Source organism: Ostrinia furnacalis, unplaced genomic scaffold (genome assembly GCF_004193835.3).
Source record: "Ostrinia furnacalis isolate ACB-3 unplaced genomic scaffold, ASM419383v2 OfSCF0077, whole genome shotgun sequence".
NCBI lineage: Eukaryota > Metazoa > Arthropoda > Insecta > Lepidoptera > Crambidae > Ostrinia > Ostrinia furnacalis.
The window spans coordinates 218,012-241,729 of record NW_021130316.1 but is presented as its reverse complement, the minus strand read 5'-3'; the positions used below and the strand labels follow the sequence as shown (position 1 = coordinate 241,729).

At 37.0% G+C, this 23,718-nt stretch overlaps 2 protein-coding genes across 2 annotated transcripts; both read left to right on the top strand.

Annotated features, from left to right (window-relative positions):
* Positions 1-3,371: 3,371 nt before the first annotated feature.
* LOC114351069 (uncharacterized) lies at positions 3,372-7,964 on the top strand. Its single transcript, XM_028302115.1, has 6 exons — positions 3,372-3,582; positions 3,936-4,054; positions 5,695-5,808; positions 6,212-6,295; positions 6,643-6,790; positions 7,585-7,964. The coding sequence occupies exons 2-6, from the start codon at positions 3,992-3,994 to the stop codon at positions 7,752-7,754; spliced, it is 579 nt and encodes a 192-aa protein (XP_028157916.1). The 5' UTR covers positions 3,372-3,582; positions 3,936-3,991; the 3' UTR covers positions 7,755-7,964.
* Positions 7,939-11,397, top strand: LOC114351133 (uncharacterized). Its single transcript, XM_028302205.1, has 4 exons — positions 7,939-7,947; positions 10,281-10,367; positions 10,866-11,013; positions 11,228-11,397. Exons 1-4 carry the CDS (start codon positions 7,939-7,941, stop codon positions 11,395-11,397), a joined length of 414 nt encoding a protein of 137 aa, XP_028158006.1.
* Positions 11,398-23,718: the final 12,321 nt, after the last annotated feature.

The window sequence follows — 23,718 nt, the reverse complement described above, 5'->3', positions numbered from 1 at the left end:
TCCCAGTTCGTCGTGCTTTTGGTTTTTCATACAGTCAGCATGATGATGACGATGTATTATTCGCTTTTGGAATTGGGTCAGGATATGGTAAGTTCTAAATCTCTGTGTCAACTTCTTGGATTTCCTTTATAAAGATTACAATGTTACTCAACTCTTTTCGTTTCAGCCAAATGACGTCCACTGCTGAACAAAGGCCTATAAGGTTTTCCACAATGCACGGTCCTGCGCTGCCCGCATCCAGGCTCTTCCCGCGACCTTTACCAGATCGTCGGTCCACCTAGTAGGAGGCTTGCCCACGCTACGTCTTCCAGCCCGTGGTCGCCACTCGAGAACTTTTCTGCCCCAACGGCCGTCGTCTCTACGAGCTATGTGCCCCGCCCACTGCCACTTGATTTTAGCAATTCTGCGAGCTATGTCGGTCACTTTGGTTCTCCTGCGGATCTCCTCATTTCTGATTCGATCACACAGGGAAACTCCAAGCATGGCAACTTCACTCTTACTTACTATTATTTATTATAAAACATCCTACTAATATTATAAAGGCGAAATAACTCAATAAATTAGGCATCCCATGAAGATCACTGGAAGTACCTGGATGCGGGACCGGTCGTTGTGGAAATCCTTGGGGTGGCCTTTGTCCAGCACTGGACGTCATTTATCTGAAACGAAAACCAAATTCATTAATTTCTTTTCAATTTTGTATGTCAGAGCCCTCATCACTACACTCCTCAGGATCGTGATCCTTATTAATATTATCCTTCTTTCCTGTATCACAATTAGTACTTTGTAGTTTCTTTAGTCTTTGATCATAGTGTGTTTTTCTGTGGTATTTCACGTTTTTTAAATGCTGCTAAATATTCTCGATACTATGTTTCTTACAGAAGTCAACAATTAGCGTATTACTATCGAACATGTTAATAGTTTATGTGATTATTCTGCTGTTCGCCCCGGCGTTTGCGGCAGGCCTCCTGACGGATCAGGTGCAGAGGCTGCGACTTGTGTTGATAGACAGACTGCTTCAAGAAAGAGGCAAGACACTGTATTTGAACACTTAGATAAGAATAAAGGTCATAGACCGTTGTCAACCGCAAGGCAAGCCGTTCACGTTAGGCGATTATCACACTGCACTGCGCTCCGCCGCGGTACGCGGGACGACAGATTTAATCATTAATATGCAAGTACCTCGGTTTGTAACACGCGCGGAACAACACACTGACAACGCGTTTGCGCGCGGGATTCGTGATGTGAGTTTACATCAAAATGTCCTTACTAGTGAGCGCGTTAAAAAATATATTAAATTTAAGTTCTAGAAAGTTTCCGCTAGGGGCGCTGTACAATCCGTCATAAATCATACATTTAATGTCATTTTTTACGCGCTCACGACGACGTTTGATGTAAATTCATACTGAGCCCTCTGAAGCAGCATGGTAGGGTGAACGTTATTCTGGGATGTATGAAATGACAGTTACATTTCCTAGTGGATCCTCAAACCATCTACATTTTTTCAGGTCAAGAACACACCAGCGACATAGACGGGTTCATCCGCTACATTGACGCTCGTCCTTTAAAAACTGTCATCTGCAAGGTCATCCATTTAAACTGGGAGTTACCATTATCAGTCGTCAATGTGTGCGTCACATATTTAATTGTCATGCTGCAGTTCTCTAATAAATACTGACTGTTCAATTGCAATTCATTAAGTTAGTGAACCAAAATGCACGTGCTATAATTAAAGATGGTACATATCAATTAATAACCAGTCCAGACAGTGTTAGAGTGCCAGACTAAGAACTAGGAACTAATATTGCGTAGGGAGGGATTCATTTGTTACGTAGTACATATTACTAAGTGGCAATTTGTAATCATATGTGCATTGCTAAAGGTAGGTATCTAAATAGCACTATTTGTAACAAAGCACAAACGGCACCACTGAATCGTACAACATAGCACTTGGTGGTTTTGTTATTTGACAGTCACACGATTTTTTTCAGTAATATTAGTAATATAATATATTATTAGATATGAAAAAGATAAAATTAGGTAGGTACTTAGCTTAAGTACTATTAACTTACAAGAGCTATTGTTATTATAAATCTTTGATAAACCATCTATGTATCTAAAATGTACCAATTTTTGTTTAAATATTTTAATCAAAGATTTGTTACCGGCAAATACTGCTTTTCAAATTGGTAAAAAAAAAAACCAATAACGCTGTTTTCCTATGTTTTTAAAATTCATTATGTGATTGCTTATTATGTAAATAGCCATAAATTACATAATAAAACATTATTCTTATCATTCTGATCGAAAATTGATATTTACTAACGCTAAATTCATTTCCTGATGGATTACCTCAAAAATGCCCTGTTTCACTGACATTATTGTTGAATACGTACGTAGGGCAACAAGCAATTTCGACTGTATTTATAAAAATTAAAAACCAAAAATGTTTATAAACCAATACAACAGAAAAACTTTTCAGAAGAATTACAAATGGAGCAAGTACCTTCAAGTACTTTTTGTGCTCTATCACATACTTTTAGCCGCGGATTTCGGATACGTTAGTCGTCCAACGCGCAAAATACAAAAAGCGATATCATACATCACCATGCTGTATTGCATAATTGTCTCCTTAACGAGTATATATTTCTTCTATGTTATCTCTGATGACGTATTTTTATTTTGGTGGTTATTTGGGAACGTGCTGTTATATTTTTTGAACGCATTGATTTTAGTTTTACACGAGCACAAACATTCATTTTATAAACTACAAAAATCGATGATGTTGATTGATTTCAAATTATACGTTGACAGTCGATCATATGGGATCGAAAAAAAGATAATAATAGGTAGTATGTTCGCTCTAACTTCGAAACTAGGTTTTAATTACTTGTTTTGTGTGAATGACGTGGATAACAATGAGTGCATGAATACGCTGTGGGGTATAGTAGTTCATGTGATGCAGCAGATGTCGGCAGATATGGTGATGATAGTTTCTTCGTTCATTTTCTACTCCGTATATTGCCGTTTGAGAGTTTTGAATGTTCTTGTCAAAAATGGTGGGAAAGAGGTGATGGAGTATTTGTGGATCTACAAAAGTATGGCCAATGCCTTGGAGAGAGCTACGAACCATTTTAACATACTAGTGAGTATTGTAATTTTTCCACATGACAATTCAAACTGTTATATGAAATGGAAAGTGTATTGTAAATTCTGGTTCCAGTATATGCTCGGTTTGGTGTTCAAAATGCCGGATATGTTAATTTCAACATTTTTGAGCTTATGGAAAATGAAAGTGACCTACGAATATGTAAGTATGAATGAGTATTGAATAATGCAATTCTTAATTTTGAAAAAAAAAAAATCTTTACTCAACAGCTACCTGTAAGAATACTGCAAAAAATTTGAGAGCCAAGCTTACCAAATTGTTGCAGGATGGAGCCCACCATCACATACTGCGCAACCTTTACATCGTGTACACATTCGTGGTGACGTCATGCCCCGCGGTCACGGCCGGGCTGGTGTCTGCAGCGGTGGAAGACCTCAGGCTCATCATCCATGAGCGACTGCAGCAAGAAAAGGGTTGGTCAAAACAATAATAGTGCAGTCCAGTGTCGCAGAATGCAGGGTTACCAAAGAGATACTGCCCAATCTTTTAGAAAATATTCCTTCTGGATCATTCAGTAGTCCCCTACTAGAGGTTCTATAGGAGGGTAGAGCTTAGCATACTGATTCTGTTTGAAAGCCATCTGTGCATCAGAGCGTTGAGAAGATTATTTTTTCTAGCCCGTTTCATTTTAACTCTTGAGATTGATGATGATTTGTGAAGTATCTTCTACATAAAAATTTAAGTAAACTACGAGTACAACCGAGACTTTGTGCCAAAGATGAAGATGTTTTCATATCATCATAAAGGCTTTATCTTATTTCCCCAGACACATTCCACGAAGCTGACTTGGAGTTGTTCCTAAGCTACGTGGACGGTCGTCCGATGCGGTTCACGGTGTTCAAGCTGCTGCCGCTGGACTGGTCGCTGCCGGTCTTCATTATCAACGTGTGTATCTCCTACCAGATCGTTGTGGTGCAAATCACTAATTTGTTCTAAAGGGGAAAAAGATTAATCAGTTTCAGCCAAAGCACACGAAGCGTTGCGGTAGTGCGACGCCGGAACAGTGTCGCTGCGTAGTTTAAGGTGGCGGTTCGCATCGCGACAGAGACAGGAGACCGAGACGGGAGACCGCGAACGTTACTTGACTTTAGACAATGTATAAGCGACAGTTCGCAAGCGAGACAGAGACACAGGTCTCTGCCTTAGTCAATTAACGGTCGCGGTCTCTCGTCTCGGTCTCCTGTTTCTGTCGCGGTGTGAACCGCCACCTTAACATAATGTAGAAGCAATAATAATGGTGCGGCACCAAAACGTATCGTGTGCTTTCGGCTGGTCTTCCTTGGTCTAGCTCGCTCTTTTCTTATTTGTTCTACAAGAATAGTGAAAATAAGCCATTAATTGCCATTTTAATGTTTAATATAGTGAGTAATAATAATTTAAATGACATTGCTGGGTTTAAAAATATCTACATAACTACATAAAATTTAATAAACAACGCTTTTATCTTACGCCACTTATTTCAGTATTTTTTCTTTTCCATTGATTTTTTACTTTTTGTCCATCTCTTTTTTGGTCTTCTTCTGTTTCTATTAATATAAATAGCTGCATGGTGCACTCATTTTTGAATGTGTTATCTACAACAAGTTTGGTTTCGTCTTTCATGTCATAATCCCAAGTTGTATTGATCCAGCAATAGCTTACTTGAATAATAAATGTAAATGTCAACTAGGTACTTTATTACTTATGGACTCAGTTCTGAACGAAGTGTACCTACCTACCTAATTTTAGTAATTTATAAGAAACGAAATTCTTACGTAGGCAGCTAGTAACTAATGAATTGGAAACATTAATTCTAATTACATAACATTGACCATTTCCATTACAAGTAGTTTGCCTTCAGGCAGAACCTTCTGTTATTTAAAATCTGTACGGATCACAGTGAGTCTAGCCCCAATCAATTTTTTTTGTTCCAAATAATGTATATCCCGACAGTTCCTTCAGTAAAGAACAATTCAAATTCCAAAGTTGACTATTATACAAAAATATTGTTTTTAATCTTCCACATTTTACTTTCTGCGGATTTCGGTTACACAAAAATTTCAAACATCAAACGAAAAAATGTCATCAAATGCTTTACTGTGGTTGAATGTTTGTGTATTACTGCAGTAAGTTATATTATATGCATGGAAAGCATCAAAAATATGCTGCAACCCTTTCAGAGTCTGATGATTCTACTTATAACGGTTTTCACATCAATTCAGTATATTATAAATACAATAGTATTGATTTTATATAACGGTGAAAGTTCATTTTGTGAAATGCAATTATTTTTGCGCAATATTGACACTAAACTATCAGTAGACAGCAAGTCATATAATATGGAATTGAAAATAATATCGGCTTGTGTCTTATGTATAATTTATAAAGTTATTCTGCATCTTATCTTTTGTTCCAACGATACTGATGAGTGTATAGATTCATCGTCAGTATTGAATTTGATACTGTTCCTGCTTCAATTATTGTCGTTTGACGTGATGCTTATTGTGTACTTTTTTGTGTTTTATTCTGTGTACTGTCGCCTGAAGGAGTTCAACAAGTATGTGTACAGCGGCGATGGAACGCGGGTGTTGGAAAGCATGGAGATTTATAAGAGTATTGGTGTCGGATTAGATGTGGTGAAGAATTACTTCGATATCTTAGTGAGTGGATAAAGGAAGAAATTATTATGAACTATTCTCTAATTACACTTCTGTGGCAATTTTTAAAACAAAGACAAATTGAATTTGAATTTGATTTCTCAATTTAACATTAGTAGTGTTTGTCTCATCTTATTTATGTCGTAATTAAATCATTTTATGATTAAACTAGCTTTTGCCCGCGGCTTCACCCGCGTGAAATTTTGTTTGTCACAGATCGTCATAAATTATAGCCTATATGTTATTCTGGGTTATAAATAATAATACTGTAAAGTTTCATCAAAATTCGTTCAGTCCTAGTTTTTGCATGAAAGAGTAACAAACATCCAGACATCCAAACTTTCGCATTTATAATATTAAGTAGGATTCTGGCTGCTGCTTAACACCTCTTTTTGTTATACTGCAGTATATGATTGGCCTGATATTCATCACTACTGATCAGATCTACACCGCGTATTTGGGTCTTTTGAAATTCAAATATGATGGAGAGGTAAGAAAAATACGTATAAAATATTCCCTACTTTTACCTAATAATAAAAAGACATCGAATTCATTCGTACGTTTCCGCCAATGACGTCCACTGCTGGAAAAAGATCTCCCAAGGATTTCTACAACGGCCGGTTCTTCGCTGCCTGTATCAAGGTTCTTTCTGTGATCTTCACCAGATCGTCGGTCTACCTTGTGGGAAGCCTGCCCACACAGTGTCAAGTTCATTTTCATTACAAACATTACATTTTTTTTTTCAAATAAAAATGCATTAACGGAATAAAAACGTAGATATAGTTGAATCTCTGGTTTGGGTGGTCGTGTCAGAATTCATACCTAGGTTTTTTCTAGGGGCACACTCCTCAAATGATCCTGAGGAATCTGTACTCACTGCAAAATTTCGCACTCTTGTCCTCACCAGCTATATCAGCAGGATTAGTGACGGTGGTTGTGGGGGACCTCAAGCTTATACTCTTGGAACGAATTCTTCAAGAAAGGGGTAAGATAAAGATACGTAATTTAGTACAATGTATAAGAAGTATAAGAAATTCAACATTTCCCAGGTCTATTCCACTTTGATCACCTAGCTTTGGTCACCCAGGTGATCAAAGTGGTGTCCTTTGGTCACCCATGGATAAGGTGACCTGGGTGATCAAAGTTGACTCCAGTTTAATTAATATTTTAGTTTTCTTTGATCACCTATAAATAAATTACACCTTCTTTGAATAGTCTCATGTCCTATTGTTGCACTTGCATATTATTATTATTTTGTTTTATAACATTTTTGATATTTTCCAAAAACCGCAACAAAAAAATTTGACATGTACGAGTACTTATGTGACTATTCAGTGCTGTAATTTATTTATAGGTCATTAAAGGAAACTAAAATATTAATTAACCCAGCTACCAGCTAGAATGGTTACATTGTAAGAAATTGTTATGCCTACATCAGAGACGGTCAAGTCCTGGTGAGGTCAAATGACTGGCACAGAATCCTAGCATTAAGTCAGTAATTCGTAATTTTTTTTATGTACAATAAAGGTTAACTAAATAAGTCCACGTGACATAATTTATCACGAATAGGCAGGAACACAAGGAAGGAGAGTAGGTAATGCCAACTGACTGTAAACAGAACAAGTAGCGGATGGACATATCATGGTCAATAAAGAAGTCGATTCGATTAAGTTGGCGACCAAAGTTATATTATCATATTGTCCTTACACATTGTCTCTACAAACAAGGACCTTAATACGTATAGTAGGTACTCGTATTAAGGAGCAATTTGTTTTTCAGATAAAGACCACGAGGTCCACTTGCAGACTTTCCTCGACTACGTCAATGTGCGTCCGATGCAGTTCAAGGTGTTCAGCGTGGCGCCTTTGGACTGGTCGCTGCCGATCCTCATCCTGAACCTGTGCATCTCGTACCAAATCATCATCGTGCAATTCACTAAACTTTATTAGGTGGAAAAATACAATCAACTCATACTTCTTTGTAGAGAGCCTGTGATCTCTTTGTTTTAGTTTTATTTTGATTACCTATATCCAGCATAATAATATTTTAATCGTTTGATCTACAAGTCTCATTTGTATTCTGCTTTTACAATTTTGCTCTGGTTTTGTCAAAAGCCAATTCAAGTAGCTAACCATGTGTCGAGTGAGTTTTGTGTCTGTTAAAAAACCGTTTATTTTTTTTTGTTCAATAAATTCATTATGATTGGAATTAAAAGTTCATCATTCTTGTATGTCATCATTTGGGGTCAGCTATCCTTATTTTTACTATCTATCTTATACTGTTTCTGACTTTAATTTAATTAATCACCATACTTGGGTGACGCATAGAAATATTAATGGATTATATCCAATGAAAGCTGCTTATAAGGAATTTACTATTGGACATAGCTATTTCATTAATCACTTTATTTAATATTTTATCAGTGTTATTAACCAAAGGCCTTCAAACACGTGTATTGACTTCTTCTGGGCAAGCTCTCTTCGGCGTGTATACTACTGAAACCTCCGCGACTGCAGAGTGAAATCCTAATCAATATACTTTAAAGTATAAGTAAAATATACAAAGATGGTTCGTGTAGCAAATATGTCAAATAATTTCAGAAATAGAAGAAATCCAATAAATAAATCCATTAAAGCCTTTTTCATGTTTCTGCATATATTTTTATTTTTAGACTTCGGTTTTTTTAGAAGTTCATCAATTAATTTGAACAGATTTATCTCGGGTATAACTGGTTTCAACTCATTGTGTCTGGTCGTATTCTCATTTGTTTACTTTGAAATTTCTTATGACATGGGGATATTAAATCGCTTCTGGATTTCGTGCGGGTCTCTGCAGTGTTTTATAAGTTCATTAACTCTTTTGAAATTTAACCGTGAAAATTCATTTTATGAGTTACAAAACGCATTGATTTCGATTGATGAAAAATTGACAACCGAGATGTCTTCATACAAGATTTATCGATATATCATTTTAAGTTGTGGCTGTTCCGCATTTTTGAAAATTATGCTTAATGTAGTATTTTGCATCAACAATAAAGAGGATTGTATACTAACGGCCGCTAGCTCGATTTTTTACTACACTGAGTTGATTTCTTTTGACATTATTATGATCATCAACACATTTATCTTTTCTTCTGTGCATCACCGGATCAGTATTTTGAATGTTTCAATTACAAAATATGAAAAAGACGTCCCGTATTTTTTGGACATTTACAAAAATATTTTGCATGCGGTAGAGAGAGCAAAGAAATGTTTCGATTATTTGGTAAGTATTGTGCATATACCGGCACAGTACAAGTACACACAAGTTGGCACAAGAGACCTAGGAGAGTTGTGACAGAGGTGAGTTGTGACAAGGACGATTTCTCCTTACTTAATATAGTTAGGAATAGAGGTGGGCGCCACGCCGGCGCGCCGCCGCCGCCGCGAATTTTTTCACGCCGCCGCCGCCGACGACCAGCTGTCGGCGCGCCGATACTGATACTGTACTATTTGCAATTTATTCCTCTCCTATACTGTACTAATTTGTGTTTCGAACGCAGAAGAACTATTTTTTTGATTGAGTTGAGCGGCTATTCTAGTTGAATAAAGTCCTAGTATCACTACGACCGGTACCGATCTATTATGATCGNGGTTAATAATTTGTTTAATTGCCTGCTGCTACTTTTTTGATTCTGAATACCTAATAACTATACATGAATGCCATATAGAGGAACTGCTTGCTGGAGTCGAAATATAGGACCTGGCTTATGAAGTGATTAGGTTAAAAACGGTTAAAGTTTAAGATACGCTGCGACCTCTTACAATCTAAACTTGTCAAGATATATTAAGAAGAAATAGGCTTATCAAGTAAACCCAGAAGGCGGAGCTCCGTCTATGGATTGTACCACCGCGACTATTTTATTTTTACAGAAGAGGAAGAAAATATATTAAGTGACTATATTAGCTAAAAATGTAATAAATAAATCCAGTGTCGTGGGAGAAAAATGAAAGCTGGAGAAATGTGGCTCAATCTGTGTAACGATATCCTTTAACTATTTGTTTTAATTGTTACTAAAGGATGATTAAAGTACTTTTTTGCTAAAAAATCATATTTGATTGAGTATTATGGTATTTTTATATCTAATAGATGAAATACAATGCGGTAACAACTCACCTCGGTACCTGTCACAACTTACCTCGATGCTAGGAGAGTTGTGACAAAGGAAGTGGTCTAAGATTTTGGTGATTTTCTTAGAAACCCTAATACTTTAGTTAACTTTGGTGATTTTTTTATAAACAGAAGGAACGGTGTTACATTAATTTGTATGATTCATAGCTGTAGAATGTTTTTTGAGCGAGATATGGCCCCTAAAGCAAAAATTGTCACAACTCTCCTAGGTCTCCCCTACCTATGAGTTTGTGTCGTTGTCTGGTTGGATCCTTAGACCCCGCAGGGCTAGTCTCTAACATATTTAATTGTAATTATTGTTTCAGTATGCGTTTGCGATATTGACAGTTGTTCCGAACTTGATTATAGAAGTCTATTCGAGCTTAATTGTAGTAAAGAAGCAGAGTGATATGGTATGTTATATGTATAACAAAGTACTATTACCTAGACGAAATAAAAAATATATCTACATTGACACTGATATTGTTCGTTCGTTCGTTCGTTTCAGCCAAATGACGTCCACTGCTGGACAAAGGCCTCCCCCAAGGTTTTCCACAATGAACGGTCCTGCGCTGCCCGCATCCAGGCTCTTCCCGCGACCTTTACCAGATCGTCGGTCCACCTAGTAGGAGGCCTGCCCACGCTACGTCTTCCAGCCCGTGGTCGCCACTCGAGAACTTTCCTGCCCCAACGGCCATCGTCTCTACGAGCTATGTGCCCCGCCCACTGCCACTTGATTTTAGCAATTCTGCGAGCTATGTCGGTTACTTTGGTTCTCCTACGGATCTCCTCATTTCTGATTCGATCACGCAGGGAAACTGATATTGTATCGTTAAGAAATAAACAAACGTAGGTATATTTTATGTGTTGGTATCAAGTATTAAGTAATGATCGATATATGTCTGTTTCAGAACCAAGTTCACACTATTGTCGTGAGCTTTGTGTATACTATATATGGCTACGTTCTTTTGAGTGCTCCTGCGATTGCAGCTGGTTTGGTGACGTCATCAGTCGAGGAAATAAAGTTGACATTGCATGATAAACTTCTAGTTGAAAGGAGTAAGTATTTATCTTTAGTGAAATTATTTTTATTAATTTACATAGTTTATTATAATTTCGTGGTCCATGAGAATTTTGTTATCAATCTCAATAGATTCACGACGGTAAATGGAATTGAACATTTGAAATCCAATTGTATTACAATGATCGACTGGACTTAAATATTCGACACAATGTTTAGTCTAAATTAAGTTCAATAAAATTGTTTTTATAGATGAAGACCGAGAGAGTTCCCTGGAAGACTTCATCACCTACATCGACGGGCACCCCATGCAGTTCACCGTGTTCAAGATCATCCCCCTAGACTGGACCCTGCCGGTCACCATAATCAATCTGAGCATCAGTTACCAGATCATTATTGTTCAGATCACCAAATTATATTAGTTGAAGTACCTAGTTATAATATATTGTGGTGTGTCATAAATTCAAAATGTCCACTTAGTAAGAATTTCACTAAAATCTTCATAATTTCACAAAATATAATTAGAATTTTTAAATGGGTATTTTCAAATTTATTTGGTTCCTATCCTTTAAACGAAACATTACGAACAAAATATACATTTCGATAATTTCATCTAGTTTCAAGTGACTTTACCTTTAATTAAAACTTAATAAACCGAAGGTGTTTCAAATGCTAATGGATTAAAGGACAATGACCAAAAGTGGTCCAAATGTCCACCACTAATGAGACCTATATTGGCTTATAGTCCATTAAATAGAAATTAACTTTCAGTATGGGACCAAAAAAAATAAGCTGTCAGTAAAAAGTTATGACTGTTTAAAACATTGTAGTAGTTTACGCGCTAATCTCAGGAACTACCGGTTCGATTTGAAAAATTATTTTTGTTATGGATAGCCCATTTATCAAGGATGGTTTTAGGATAAATAACATCACCCTACAACCAATAGGGGCGGAGCAATAAAGACAAATGTTGTAAAAATGGGAAATATTATTCAAACTATTTTTACGCGTACAAAGTCGTAGGCACAGCTAGTATAATATTTAATAAAATTCATCTATAACCCCGCGCCACATGCGACATGACATAACATGCATAGATTAGTCCAAAATGTGCAATGGATACAATGATATCAAGAACATTTTTCGGATGAAAAGGTAAAAAACATGACTTTTCATTCAGTCATAACTTTTTACTGACAGCATATTTTTGATTGCGGTTTGGTTATAATGAATCAGTATTTAGTAGACTATTTTACTACATAGGTCTCGTTAGTGGTGGACATTTGGACCACACTCCATACATTTTTGGTCATTGTCTTTACACGTAAAGATAGATAGATAGATAGATAGATAAATGGTTTATTTGCAAAACACATTGACACACAAGAAGCAAAACGTAAGATTAATAAACACAGGAGAAGCAGGAAAGATATAGTACATACATTACAAAGAGAAAGAAAGAAAATCCTGCGCGCTAAGGTATAAGTGTGCCGCAGCGATGCAAAAAAGCAGAGAGCTCAGTGTAGACACTGCTCTGAAATGAGCAGAACACTGATTTTCAGCTCTTGCTTGAAAAAAAAAGAAGGAAAAAAAAAAGAAGGAAGACGCACGTGTATGGTAGAGAATAAGGTGGTGAAAATGTTGTAATATTGTAAACCTACATAAATATCAGAAATTAGGGAGATATAATAACTATAACTATTGTCCTTATATGGTTTATACATACATATACCATCAGTCTATGAAAAGGAGTATGAGACTTAATAGTGTAAAATGGAGAATTTAGTTACCTACTTTATATCCACAATAATTTTACATGGCTGAAAATGATGATGACGATGAATATAATATAATATTTTTACATAAATAACAAATACAAAATAATGAGGCATTCAGTGTGCAGGTGTATGATAANAAGGATTTGTTTAAATAGATGTTCTCCAGGGTCATTCAAGCGAGACTTTTGGGAATGCCACAAAAGGGTTCTGGACCATATTGTGTTCCCTCCGCTCGTCGCTTAGTTCGTCGGCATTTTCATTGCCACGATTCCCGCGTGACCTGGAACCCATTTCAGCGTTACTCTGTTACGTTCTCCTAGGGTTTTCAGTCGACTCATGCAGTTTTCTACCAACTTTGAGGTGATTAAGTTGGAGTTTAAGGCCATCAGCGCGCCCTGACTGTCTGAGTTAATGTAAATTATGTGGTTGGCATAATTTTTTCGCAACTTAATGCCGTTGATATACTAATAAATTGATTGAATAACTCAATACTAACTATATTAACAGTTAATCAAGTACATTATTCAAGTTGCTGCTTGGTCTAGTAAATAATTGAACGCGAGAGGCGTCGGTCCCTCTTGCTGTCAAGAAAAAAAATCCCCGCCTTCGTCTGGCAGACAACCCACACTATTGGACTACACTTTAAGCGAATCACACACACAGAGTTTGGCAAATATATCTCGGAATGCAAAGGGAACCACAACCTCTGGAAGGCAACAAAGTACCTCCCTCAAAGTGTTCTCCGCTTATTATGTCCGATTATACATGAGTGCGAACTGACAAGAAAAATCTCAGACCTTTGCTATTTGCTACATGACAAGCCGGTTTATTTAAACCCATTGACACGGATAATCCAAAAAATCCACATGAATTGTGGATTTTTCAAAAAAATAAGATCAAGCATTGAACTTGATCCGAGACTTGCAGCTATGATGCCTGCCTTTGATTCATCTGACCGATATCGGTCATGGTGACCACTTCGACTTAGCTGTCTTAGCGGCGCTGGTGCGCCCGAAGATGACTTACCTAGCCGATATTCGCGGCAAACTCCTCGCATATTGAGAGTTTTACATCATCGCGTTTTGCGTCGAGTTCACTTGACAATCTGAGGAGTGGACCGCCATGTTTCCGCTTACCCTCCTCAAGTTCAAAGTAGAAGATTGATTCCTACTACGCTAATTGAGGACGAAAGACGCAGGAGGACAAAGTGACTGACGTAGCCCACAGAATCGCTAAAATCAAGTGGCAGTGGGCGGGACACATATCTCGTAGAGCTGATGGACGCTGGGGTAGTAAAGTTCTTGAGTGGCAACCACGAGCCGAAAGACTTAGCGCGGGCAGGCCTCCCACTAGGTGGACCGACGATTTGGGGAAGGTCGCAGGAAGTGCCTGGATGCGAGCGGCGCAGGACGTCTTTCGGCTGAAACGAAAGAACTAACGCTAAGAGAGATGGCTAAACTAAAGAAATAGCAAAAATGAACCCTCGTAAAGCACTTGCATTTGATCTGATCACCATGAAGTCCATGGTATTGACAATGACCACACTGAGTGAGAACCTCGCAAGTCTCTTAACTTTGGAAATGATCCATAAGACTGGCAAGTCGCCTAACGAATTCTCTTATCACTCAATTAATCTGACATTATATTGTAAGCTTATTATGTTGCTCATTAAATAAAATATAAATAAATAAATAAATCTAGACCTCGACCCATTGCTGCAATCAACCTACATTAACATCCTGGACCGTAGGATAACATAGAAAGACCATAAATATAAATAAAACAGAACTGAATATAATATTCCACCAACAGTCAGCTAATCTAACATTAACTATGTGCCTCCAAACAGCTCAAAAATACATGTTAAGGGTACTTTTATCGGCACATTGGTACGCTCGCCTTTAGGAAATACTTACACGAGAACCTGATCTCCGCCAAACCCGCTATCCAAATATCAAAGTATCTATGATCAAGAGAGCTAATTTACTAGGATAAACCACTGCTCTAGTGGCTCAAACCCCAACCAACTGCAAATCACCTGATTAGTCTTGACGACAGATACTAAAAAAGCAGATTAAAAAAAAATACCCAATGAACAAAGGTCAAACAAGGTCACGCCGCCGACGCCGCCGCCGCCGAGGTCAAAAAGTCGGCGCGCCGCCGCCGGCCAATTGTATATCGGCGCCCACCTCTAGTTAGGAAGCTGGAAAAAATGCTTGTTTGTCGCTTTTAAGACGCTCTTCTTGACTAAGTACCTGTGGGCGGCGCACGAGGCACGGTTTCGTAAATATGACGTCTGTGTACAAAAAAATGCGAAAAGTAAGTTTTTCGTCAAAATTTTATTTCAATTTAAATCATGTTTTAGTATATGTGCACTGTTGTGTTATTTTTTCTCAAGTTGCATGGTTATTCAGGTCTCAAAATGTAGCACTGATATTTTGTGTGCGCATCGTGTTTAGAAAATAAAAAAAAAAATATTCGAACCNCGTCTAAGGGGGGGGGGGGGGGCAAGTCACTGCCGCGAAAGCGGCAGTTTTATGTTTATGTACAGCCAATGGGGCCCGCATGGATCTAGATGTTCCGTCACCGTATCTTTCATGGAAGTTACGAAATTGCAATTTAGCGAACAGATATTCAGGCTTTCCAAATTTGACTATGTCAAACATGAGAGATGCCAAATACAGTCGCCTACGATTTTCCATGTTGAGCATAGAAGCATTGGCCAAGTATGGTGACACGTGTGTGCGTGGAGGTATATCAAAACAGAAACGACAGCATGCGTTCTGTATACGCTGGATGACTCGTTTGGATTTACCAAGCAAGCGAGGTCCATAAACTAGGTCACCATAGTTAAGCCTTGAATTAAAAAATAAATAAATAAATTTTAAAGCTACTTCATTGGTTCTTTTGAAACGCTAGAAAGCAGAGTGTCGTGTGTGGACACATTTTTTATTAAATTTTGACTAGTTTATCAAAACTATTTCACAAAGATGATTTCTGTTCCAAATATATCAAACAACAATGACTCACGCTATAATGGGATTACCTTACACACTAAAATATTTTTCATAATGATCTTCGTACTTTTGTCTTTAGATTTTGGCTTCGTCAATAATCCATCAGTAAAAATTAGACGATTAATCTAGGCGCTAACTCTTGTATAGGGGAGACCTAGGAGAGTTGTGACAGAGGTGAGTTGTGACAAGGACGATTTCTCCTTACTTAATATAGTTAGGAAGCTGGTAAAAACGCTGGTTTGTCGCATTTAAGACGCTCTTCTTGACTAAGTACCTGCGGGCGGCGCATGAGGCACGGTTACGTAAATATGACGTCTGTGTACAAAAAAATGCGAAAAGTAAGTTTTTCTTCAAAATTTTATTTCAATTTATATCATGTTGTAGTATATGTGCACTGTTGTGTTATTTTTTCTCAAGTTGCATGGTTATTCAGGTCTCAAAATATAGCACTGATCTTTTGTGTGCGCATCGTGTTTAGAAAATAAAAATTATTATTCGAACCAAGTCGTCATTTTAAACACCTAGGAGAGTTGTGACAGGCTGTCACAACTCTCCTAGCTTACTGAATTTTTCTGATGGGCCATTTCCACGATGTTTTTAGGTGTTTTTTTTGTGTGTTAGTAGGTTCATAATTTGTATAATTGCATGCTGCTACTTTTTTGATTCAGAATGCCTAATAACTATACATGAAAGCCATATAGAGGAACTGTTTGCTAAAGTCGAAATCTAGGACATTATTTATGGATTATGAACTTATGACTGGCTTATGAAGTGATTAGGTTAAAGGGTTAAAGTTTAAGATATGCTGCGACCTCTTACAATCTAAACTTGCCAAGATATATTAAGAAGAAAGAGGCTTATCAAGTAAATCCAGAAGGCGATGCTCCGTCTATGGATTTTACCACCGCGACTATTTTATTTTTACAGAAGAGGAAGAAAATATATCTATAATATTAGCTAAAAAATATTATTTAAAAAAAACAGTGTCATGGGAGAAAAATGAAAGCGGGTGAAATGTGGCTCAATATGTGTAACGACATCCTATAACTATTGGTTTTAATTGGTACTAAAGGATGATTAAAGTACTTTTTTGGTAAAGAAATCATATTTCATTGAGTATTATGGTATTTTGTATATCTAATAGATAGAATACAATGCTGTCACAACTCACCTCGGTACCTGTCACAACTTACCTCGGTGCTAGGAGAGTTGTGACAGAGGGAGTGGTCTAAGATTTTGGTGATTTTCTTAGAAACCCCAATACTTTAGTTATCTTTGGTGATTGTTTTGAAAACAGAAGGAACGGTGCTACATTAATTTGTATGATTCATAGCTGTGGAATGTTTTTTGAGCGAGATATGGCCCCTAAAGTAAAAATTGTCACAACTCTCCTAGGTCTCCCCTACGCCTTAAGCATCGCCATATTTACATGTGTGTGTTTTCAAATAAACGAACTGAACTTGCTGGATCGCTACTGGTCACTCAATGGACCAATGAGGTATTTTTTAAACTCATTAATTCTTATTATATTCAACGAAAAATATTCATTTCGTGAGTTAATAAGAGCATTGATGTCGATCGATGCAAAATTATCAACTGAGAGCTCTATGTACAATATAGAACGGAAGATAATTACGATCAGTGCGTTTTGTGCTTTATATAAAATTTTCCTTAATGTTGTATTTTGCATTAACAACGATGATGACTGCCTCACAGTACTCGTATATATTGGTCCATTGTTATATACGATTCAATTGTCTTCTTTTGACATCATTTTGATAAATGGTACTTTTATCTTTTCATTTCAAATCAAAACTTTGAAAGGTTTGATTATAAGAAATGAAAACATCCCGTATATGTTAGACATTTACAAGGATATCGCGCACGCCGTAGACAAAGCTAAGAAATTTTATTCGATTATTTGGTGAGTATTTAAAACTACTTATTTGTCTTTAAAATAAATGTGTACTATATTTTATCTTATGGTTTCAGTATATGATAGCGTTGTTGATGACAGTTCCAGACCTGATAATTCAAGTTTACATCAGTTTTTTGAAACTAAAATCGCAAGTCGTTCTGGCAAGATGCTTATATCAAGCAAACGAGTGATTTTTATGTCTTTATAATTTCTTGTTTTTTATTTGATTGAAAATTAAGTGTTTTTGGTTACCATCAACTATTTTTGAAAGTAATGAAGTATTTGGCTTAATAATTTCTTTTTGATTTCAGGACCACGCTCACAATTTTATCGTGCGTTACTTGTATACAATCCAGAATTATATGCTGCTGTGTAGCCCAGCATACGCAGCTGGCTCGGTAACGTCTAATGTGGAAGAACTCAAATTATTGCTACGCGACAAACTTCTTCAGGAAAGAGGTAACAGATGAACGTTTAATTTTGATAAAGAGGTAACGCTGTTAAATATTTGATCTTGTTATCAATAAAAATGAGTCATGATTTATTTTTACCATTAACATCATCGTCATCATCGTTATCAGAAGATAAAGAGGGTAAAAGAGACTAAATTATCTAAAGATGAAATGAAGTATTTGACGTACACTTTCCACTTGAGCCAGGCGTTTCGGTCTGATAATCGTTTTGTCTCTTAGTAGCTTCTTATGATAACCACAGGAAGAGTGGTGTTACTCTATTCTGCGAGAACCGCACTAAAACAGCATTCTATTCTAATTTCAGATGAAGACCAAGCCCAACCCTTAGAAGACTTTTTGACCTTCATCGACGGCCATCCCTTGCAGTTCACCGTGTTCAAGATCATCCACCTTGACTGGACCCTGCCGGTCACCATCCTGAATCTCTGCATTAGCTACCAGATCATTGTTGTGCAGATCACCAATTTATACTAGATCGATTGAATTTGATACTAGAGTTATAATAGCACGAACACTAAAATCATTATTTGTTTTACGACATATTTTAATATGTGTGTGTTCTTTCTTTATCGAAGGAAGTCATGAATATTTGAAATTGAGAAATGAATATTTAAAAAAGACTGGTCATATTANCATACTACTCATATTCATTTTTCTTCCTTTGACAGCTTTTGATAAAAGGTTAATACTAATTGATTAGTGGTACCTACCTACCTTATAATGTAATCATTGGTCGGAACTATACTTGTTACGCTTTTGAGTGCTCGTATAGACGTAATTCATTACACTGAGTAGTGCACTGCGGAAGTGCTTTATCTTTACCAATTTTAGTACAAGTGATTTTATTATCCAGAGATGATAATTTTTCCCAATATGTCAAATCATAATAACATTAACCAAAACAGTAACATATCCAAATGTAATAAAATATTCTTCACTCTCCTGCTCATAATTTTATCCCTAGACTTCGGCTTTGTTAATTTCCCATCGGTAAAAATAAATAGAATAATAACATGTTTGACAATTTTATACGCCTTTTGTATGTGTACATACACATTAATGAGGTTTCAAATCCCTTTGATAACATCGAGGACGGCAGCAACAATGGATCTAGACATCATAACTCGATACTGGACAATATTAGATTCCTTACACTATTTTTTTAATTCATTGATTCTCTTTGTATTCAAGCATGGGAGTTCATTTTGTGACTTGCATAAAGCATTAATATCGATCGACACAAATCTGTCAACTGAGAGTAAAGCATACGACTTGAATTTGATCATGATCACTTGTTGCGTGTGGTGCGTTCATAAAATTGTACTTATTAGTGTGTTTGCCTGGAATGCTGAAGATTTTTTCACTCAAACCTCAGGCTGGTACCTTTTCATACCTCAAATGTACACTTGTGATATTATTATGGTCATTAGTTTTTTTATTTTCTATTTTGTTTATCGTCGGATCAAAACTTTGACTGGTTCAATTCAATCGAAGTTCAAAAGGAGGAGCGATGACCGGCACATACCGCATTATTTGGAAGTTTACAAGAACATTGTGCTAGCGATAGACTCAGCAAAAAAATGTTTTGATTGTTTGGTAAGTAAGTAGGCCTACTAGGTATCTGTTTGTCGTGAAAAATGTAGTAAATGTATTTTACTCTATATAAAAGTGCACAAATTATAATAATGTATTATTTTATTGTTACAGTATGTGCTTGCATTAGCGTTCATAATTCCGGATTTGGTTTTGTCGATCTACGTAGGCTTATCGAGATTGAAATCTCAGCATTTTGCAGTAAGATCATTCTTATTACTTTTTCAATAGAAGATCAATAATGTAGGTACATAATACACAGTGTTTGTCTATTGTATATATTTTCTAATTTGATACGTGTTTCCAGGGCCTCGCAGCTCTTGACTTTGTCACATTTACTTCGCACACAATACAAAACTACATACTTTTGTGTGGTCCCGCAGTTGCGGCTGGTATGGTGACGTCGGCAGTTCATGAATTGAAGCTGCTTTTACTCGAAAGAATACTTTTAGAAACAGGTACATGAGTAAACAGTTATTTATAATCTATTCATTACTGTCTACGTATTTCATTACTATTAATTTTCCAAACTTCATAGCTTGGGATAAGACGAGGGTCTCTACGAAACATAAAGGTACGCGTATAGTTAAAATAATCAAATTTTAGTATTTGATTATTTCAACAAATTTAGGGATGTGCATGTGTGATCTATCTGTTCACTTTGACATTCATTGATGGAGCAGCGAGCAGCCTACTATTAAATTTTGATCCTACCGATACTGATGTAGGCTACCCTAATCAAGAATATTTTTGTGTCCAACATATTGTTCAATTTTAGATGATGACGAAGTCCAGGAGGAGTTGGAAGAGTTCCTGGCATACGTCGAGGGGCACCCCATGCAGTTCACCGTGCTCGAGGTGGTGCCGCTCGACTGGTCGCTGCCGGTCACCATGCTGGACCTCTGCATCACTTACCAGATCATTGTTGTGCAGATCACTAATTTGTTCTAGTTCATCATCAGACAATAAAACGTTAATTGCATTATAGTACCTATTACAACTAAATAAGATGCCGTATTTGGCTTAGTGTGGCGTCATCTGTAACTTAAATAGCAGTTCTCAAACTTAAGAATGTGTTTTAATCCGTAACCTCTGCATCAGCTACCAGATCATTGTCGTGCAGATCACCAATTATACTAGATTGATTGAATTTGATACAAGAGTTATAATAGCACGAACTTAATGTTCATTTATTTATTTATTTATTTATTTATTTATTTATTAACACCAACAAGACATACACCATTTTAGACAATATTATACATGCTTATATAATAGGTTAAGTGCTATCTTAATTATAGGCGTTACACAAAAGAAATTGAATTAACGTAGCACAGAACATTAGTAAATTTTAAATTGAAATAAGTTAAATAACAATAAATTAGTAATTTTACAATAATTTTGCAAAAAAAAAAAATACTTTTATGAAATTGAANTTGACGAAGCCATGCTGTTCGGATACAATTATTTGCTTGAATTGATGTGTGATCACAGGATACAAGAGGGATTCAATAATTTTAGCAAACACTGGAATAATAGAAATGGGCCTATAGTTCCTGACCGAGCTATTGTCACCTGACTTGTGCAGTGGTAATATTAGAGATTGTTTCCAAGCCATTGGAAAAATGCCATCCTTTAGTGATCTATTTATTATAATGCTCAGAGGATATGCTAGAGAGTCAGCACAATTGACCACAAACAATGCCGGTAGTCCATCAGCTCCAGCACCCTTGTTACGATCAAGTCTTTTTAATGCTTTATAGACTTCATACGTTGAAAATGATATGGTAGATAGGTGCTGGCCGCAAATATTGTATGGATCATGCTTCGAGGGCGGAATGTTTGAGCGGCTGTAAACTGAGGAAAATTGTTGTGCAAAAAGATTGCAAATTTCAGGCCCACTAGAGGCCTTGGCGGTACCACCGAACATTTCCGTTGGTATTGTGCTTTTCTTGGCATGTTTTTTATTTTTAATAAATGACCATAAAAATTTGGGGTTTGATCGTAACGATGTCTCCANCTCCACTTCCGACAGCTGATTCCCATTGAGGAAATATGCAGTGGGGGTTAGCTTCTTCTTCCTGGTAAACCTAACAACAAAGCACTTATCGACGTTTAAGCACATGCCGTTTCTAGAGCACCATGAATTCAAGTTGTTCAGGTCATTTTGTAGTAGCGCTGAATCAGCAGGTGTGCGAATGGAGCGGAAGAGCTTCAAGTCATCGGCAAAGAGTTAATGTTTGGAGCCAACAAGATACCCAGCTATGTCGTTGATATAGATATTGAACAGTAAGGGACCCAAATGGGAACCTTGAGGAACGCCTGAAGGTACAGAAAATGGAGACGATGAATAGCCACTCACAACAACGACAGATGTTCTATTCGCTAGGTATGACCGACACCAACTCAAGAGTGATCCGGACACTCCAATACTCTCCAATTTGTGCAATAGCATCTCATGGTTCACCTTGTCGAACGCTTTGCTGAAATCAGTATACAGGGCGTCCACAGTTTCACCGCGGTCCATAGCCTGAATTAGATCTTCGACAAAAGATACCAGATTAGTCGTGGTTGACCGCGCCTTGACGAAGCCATGCTGTTCGGATACAATTATTTGCTTGAATTGATGTGTGATCACAGGATACAAGAGGGATTCAATAATTTTAGCAAACACTGTATAGTTCCTGACCGAGCTATTGTCACCTGACTTGTGCAGTGGTAATATTAGAGATTGTTTCCAAGCCATTGGAAAAATGCCATCCTTTAGTGATCTATTTATTATAATGCTCAGAGGATATGCTAGAGAGTCAGCACAATTGACCACAAACAATGCCGGTAGTCCATCAGCTCCAGCACCCTTGTTACGATCAAGTCTTTTTAATGCTTTATAGACTTCATACGTTGAAAATGATATGGTAGATAGGTGCTGGCCGCAAATATTGTATGGATCATGCTTCGAGGGCGGAATGTTTGAGCAGCTGTAAACTGAGGAAAATTGTTGTGCAAAAAGATTGCAAATTTCAGGCCCACTAGAGGCCTTGGCGGTACCACCGAACATTTCCGTTGGTATTGTGCTTTTCTTGGCATGTTTTTTATTTTTAATAAATGACCATAAAAATTTGGGGTTTGATCGTAACGATGTCTCCATGGATTTGATGTACTTACTATAGGCTAAGGATTTCAATTTTGTACATCTTTTTTTCAGAAGTTCGAAGGACAAAACATCTCTAGGATTTTTGTTGTATTTATGAATTTTCATTTTATATTTATGTTTTTCCTTCAATGCCTTGATCAAAGGTGGAGTGAACCAACACGGATACCCCGAATGCCTAGGTTTAGATTTAGGCACATATTTATTTATTAAGTGTTTCAGTACGTCATAAAACCTAGTCACCATTTCATCAAGCGACTGACCCTGATCGAGCACTTGGTCCCAATCTGTAGCGTTCAGTTCCTTTATTATACTCGCGTAGTCAGCTTTATAGAAACACAGTCTAGGAGCATTGTTAGGAGACAGCATTTCACAGCAATCGAGTGATAGGCAAAAATTAATAGGTGGATGCAAATGATCAATGTTGGTCAAGGGGTCACCATTCGCAGAAATGCCGGTGATAACGCCATTACATAAAACCAGGTATTATTGGTAAGTGCGCATGTTTCCTTTCCAAATTTCCTGTCGCCATTTTTCTTCGGTCTCTTCGTCCCAGTTATTATTTGCAAGCTTACAACTGCGTTCTTTAGGCAGCTGTTTAACCCTTAACCACTGACGTGTCATTTTGTTACACTAACACTGACGTACGTACGGCATACGTACGTAACTTTGAAGACCTTCTGATGTATCAATAGAGTGTAACTTTGGTAAAATTTGAATTTATATTATTTACACAAGTTTATATTAAACAGAGATAGTAAAAAAATCATAGTAACTTTAATAGAATAGTATGATATTGGTGAAATCCTCCAG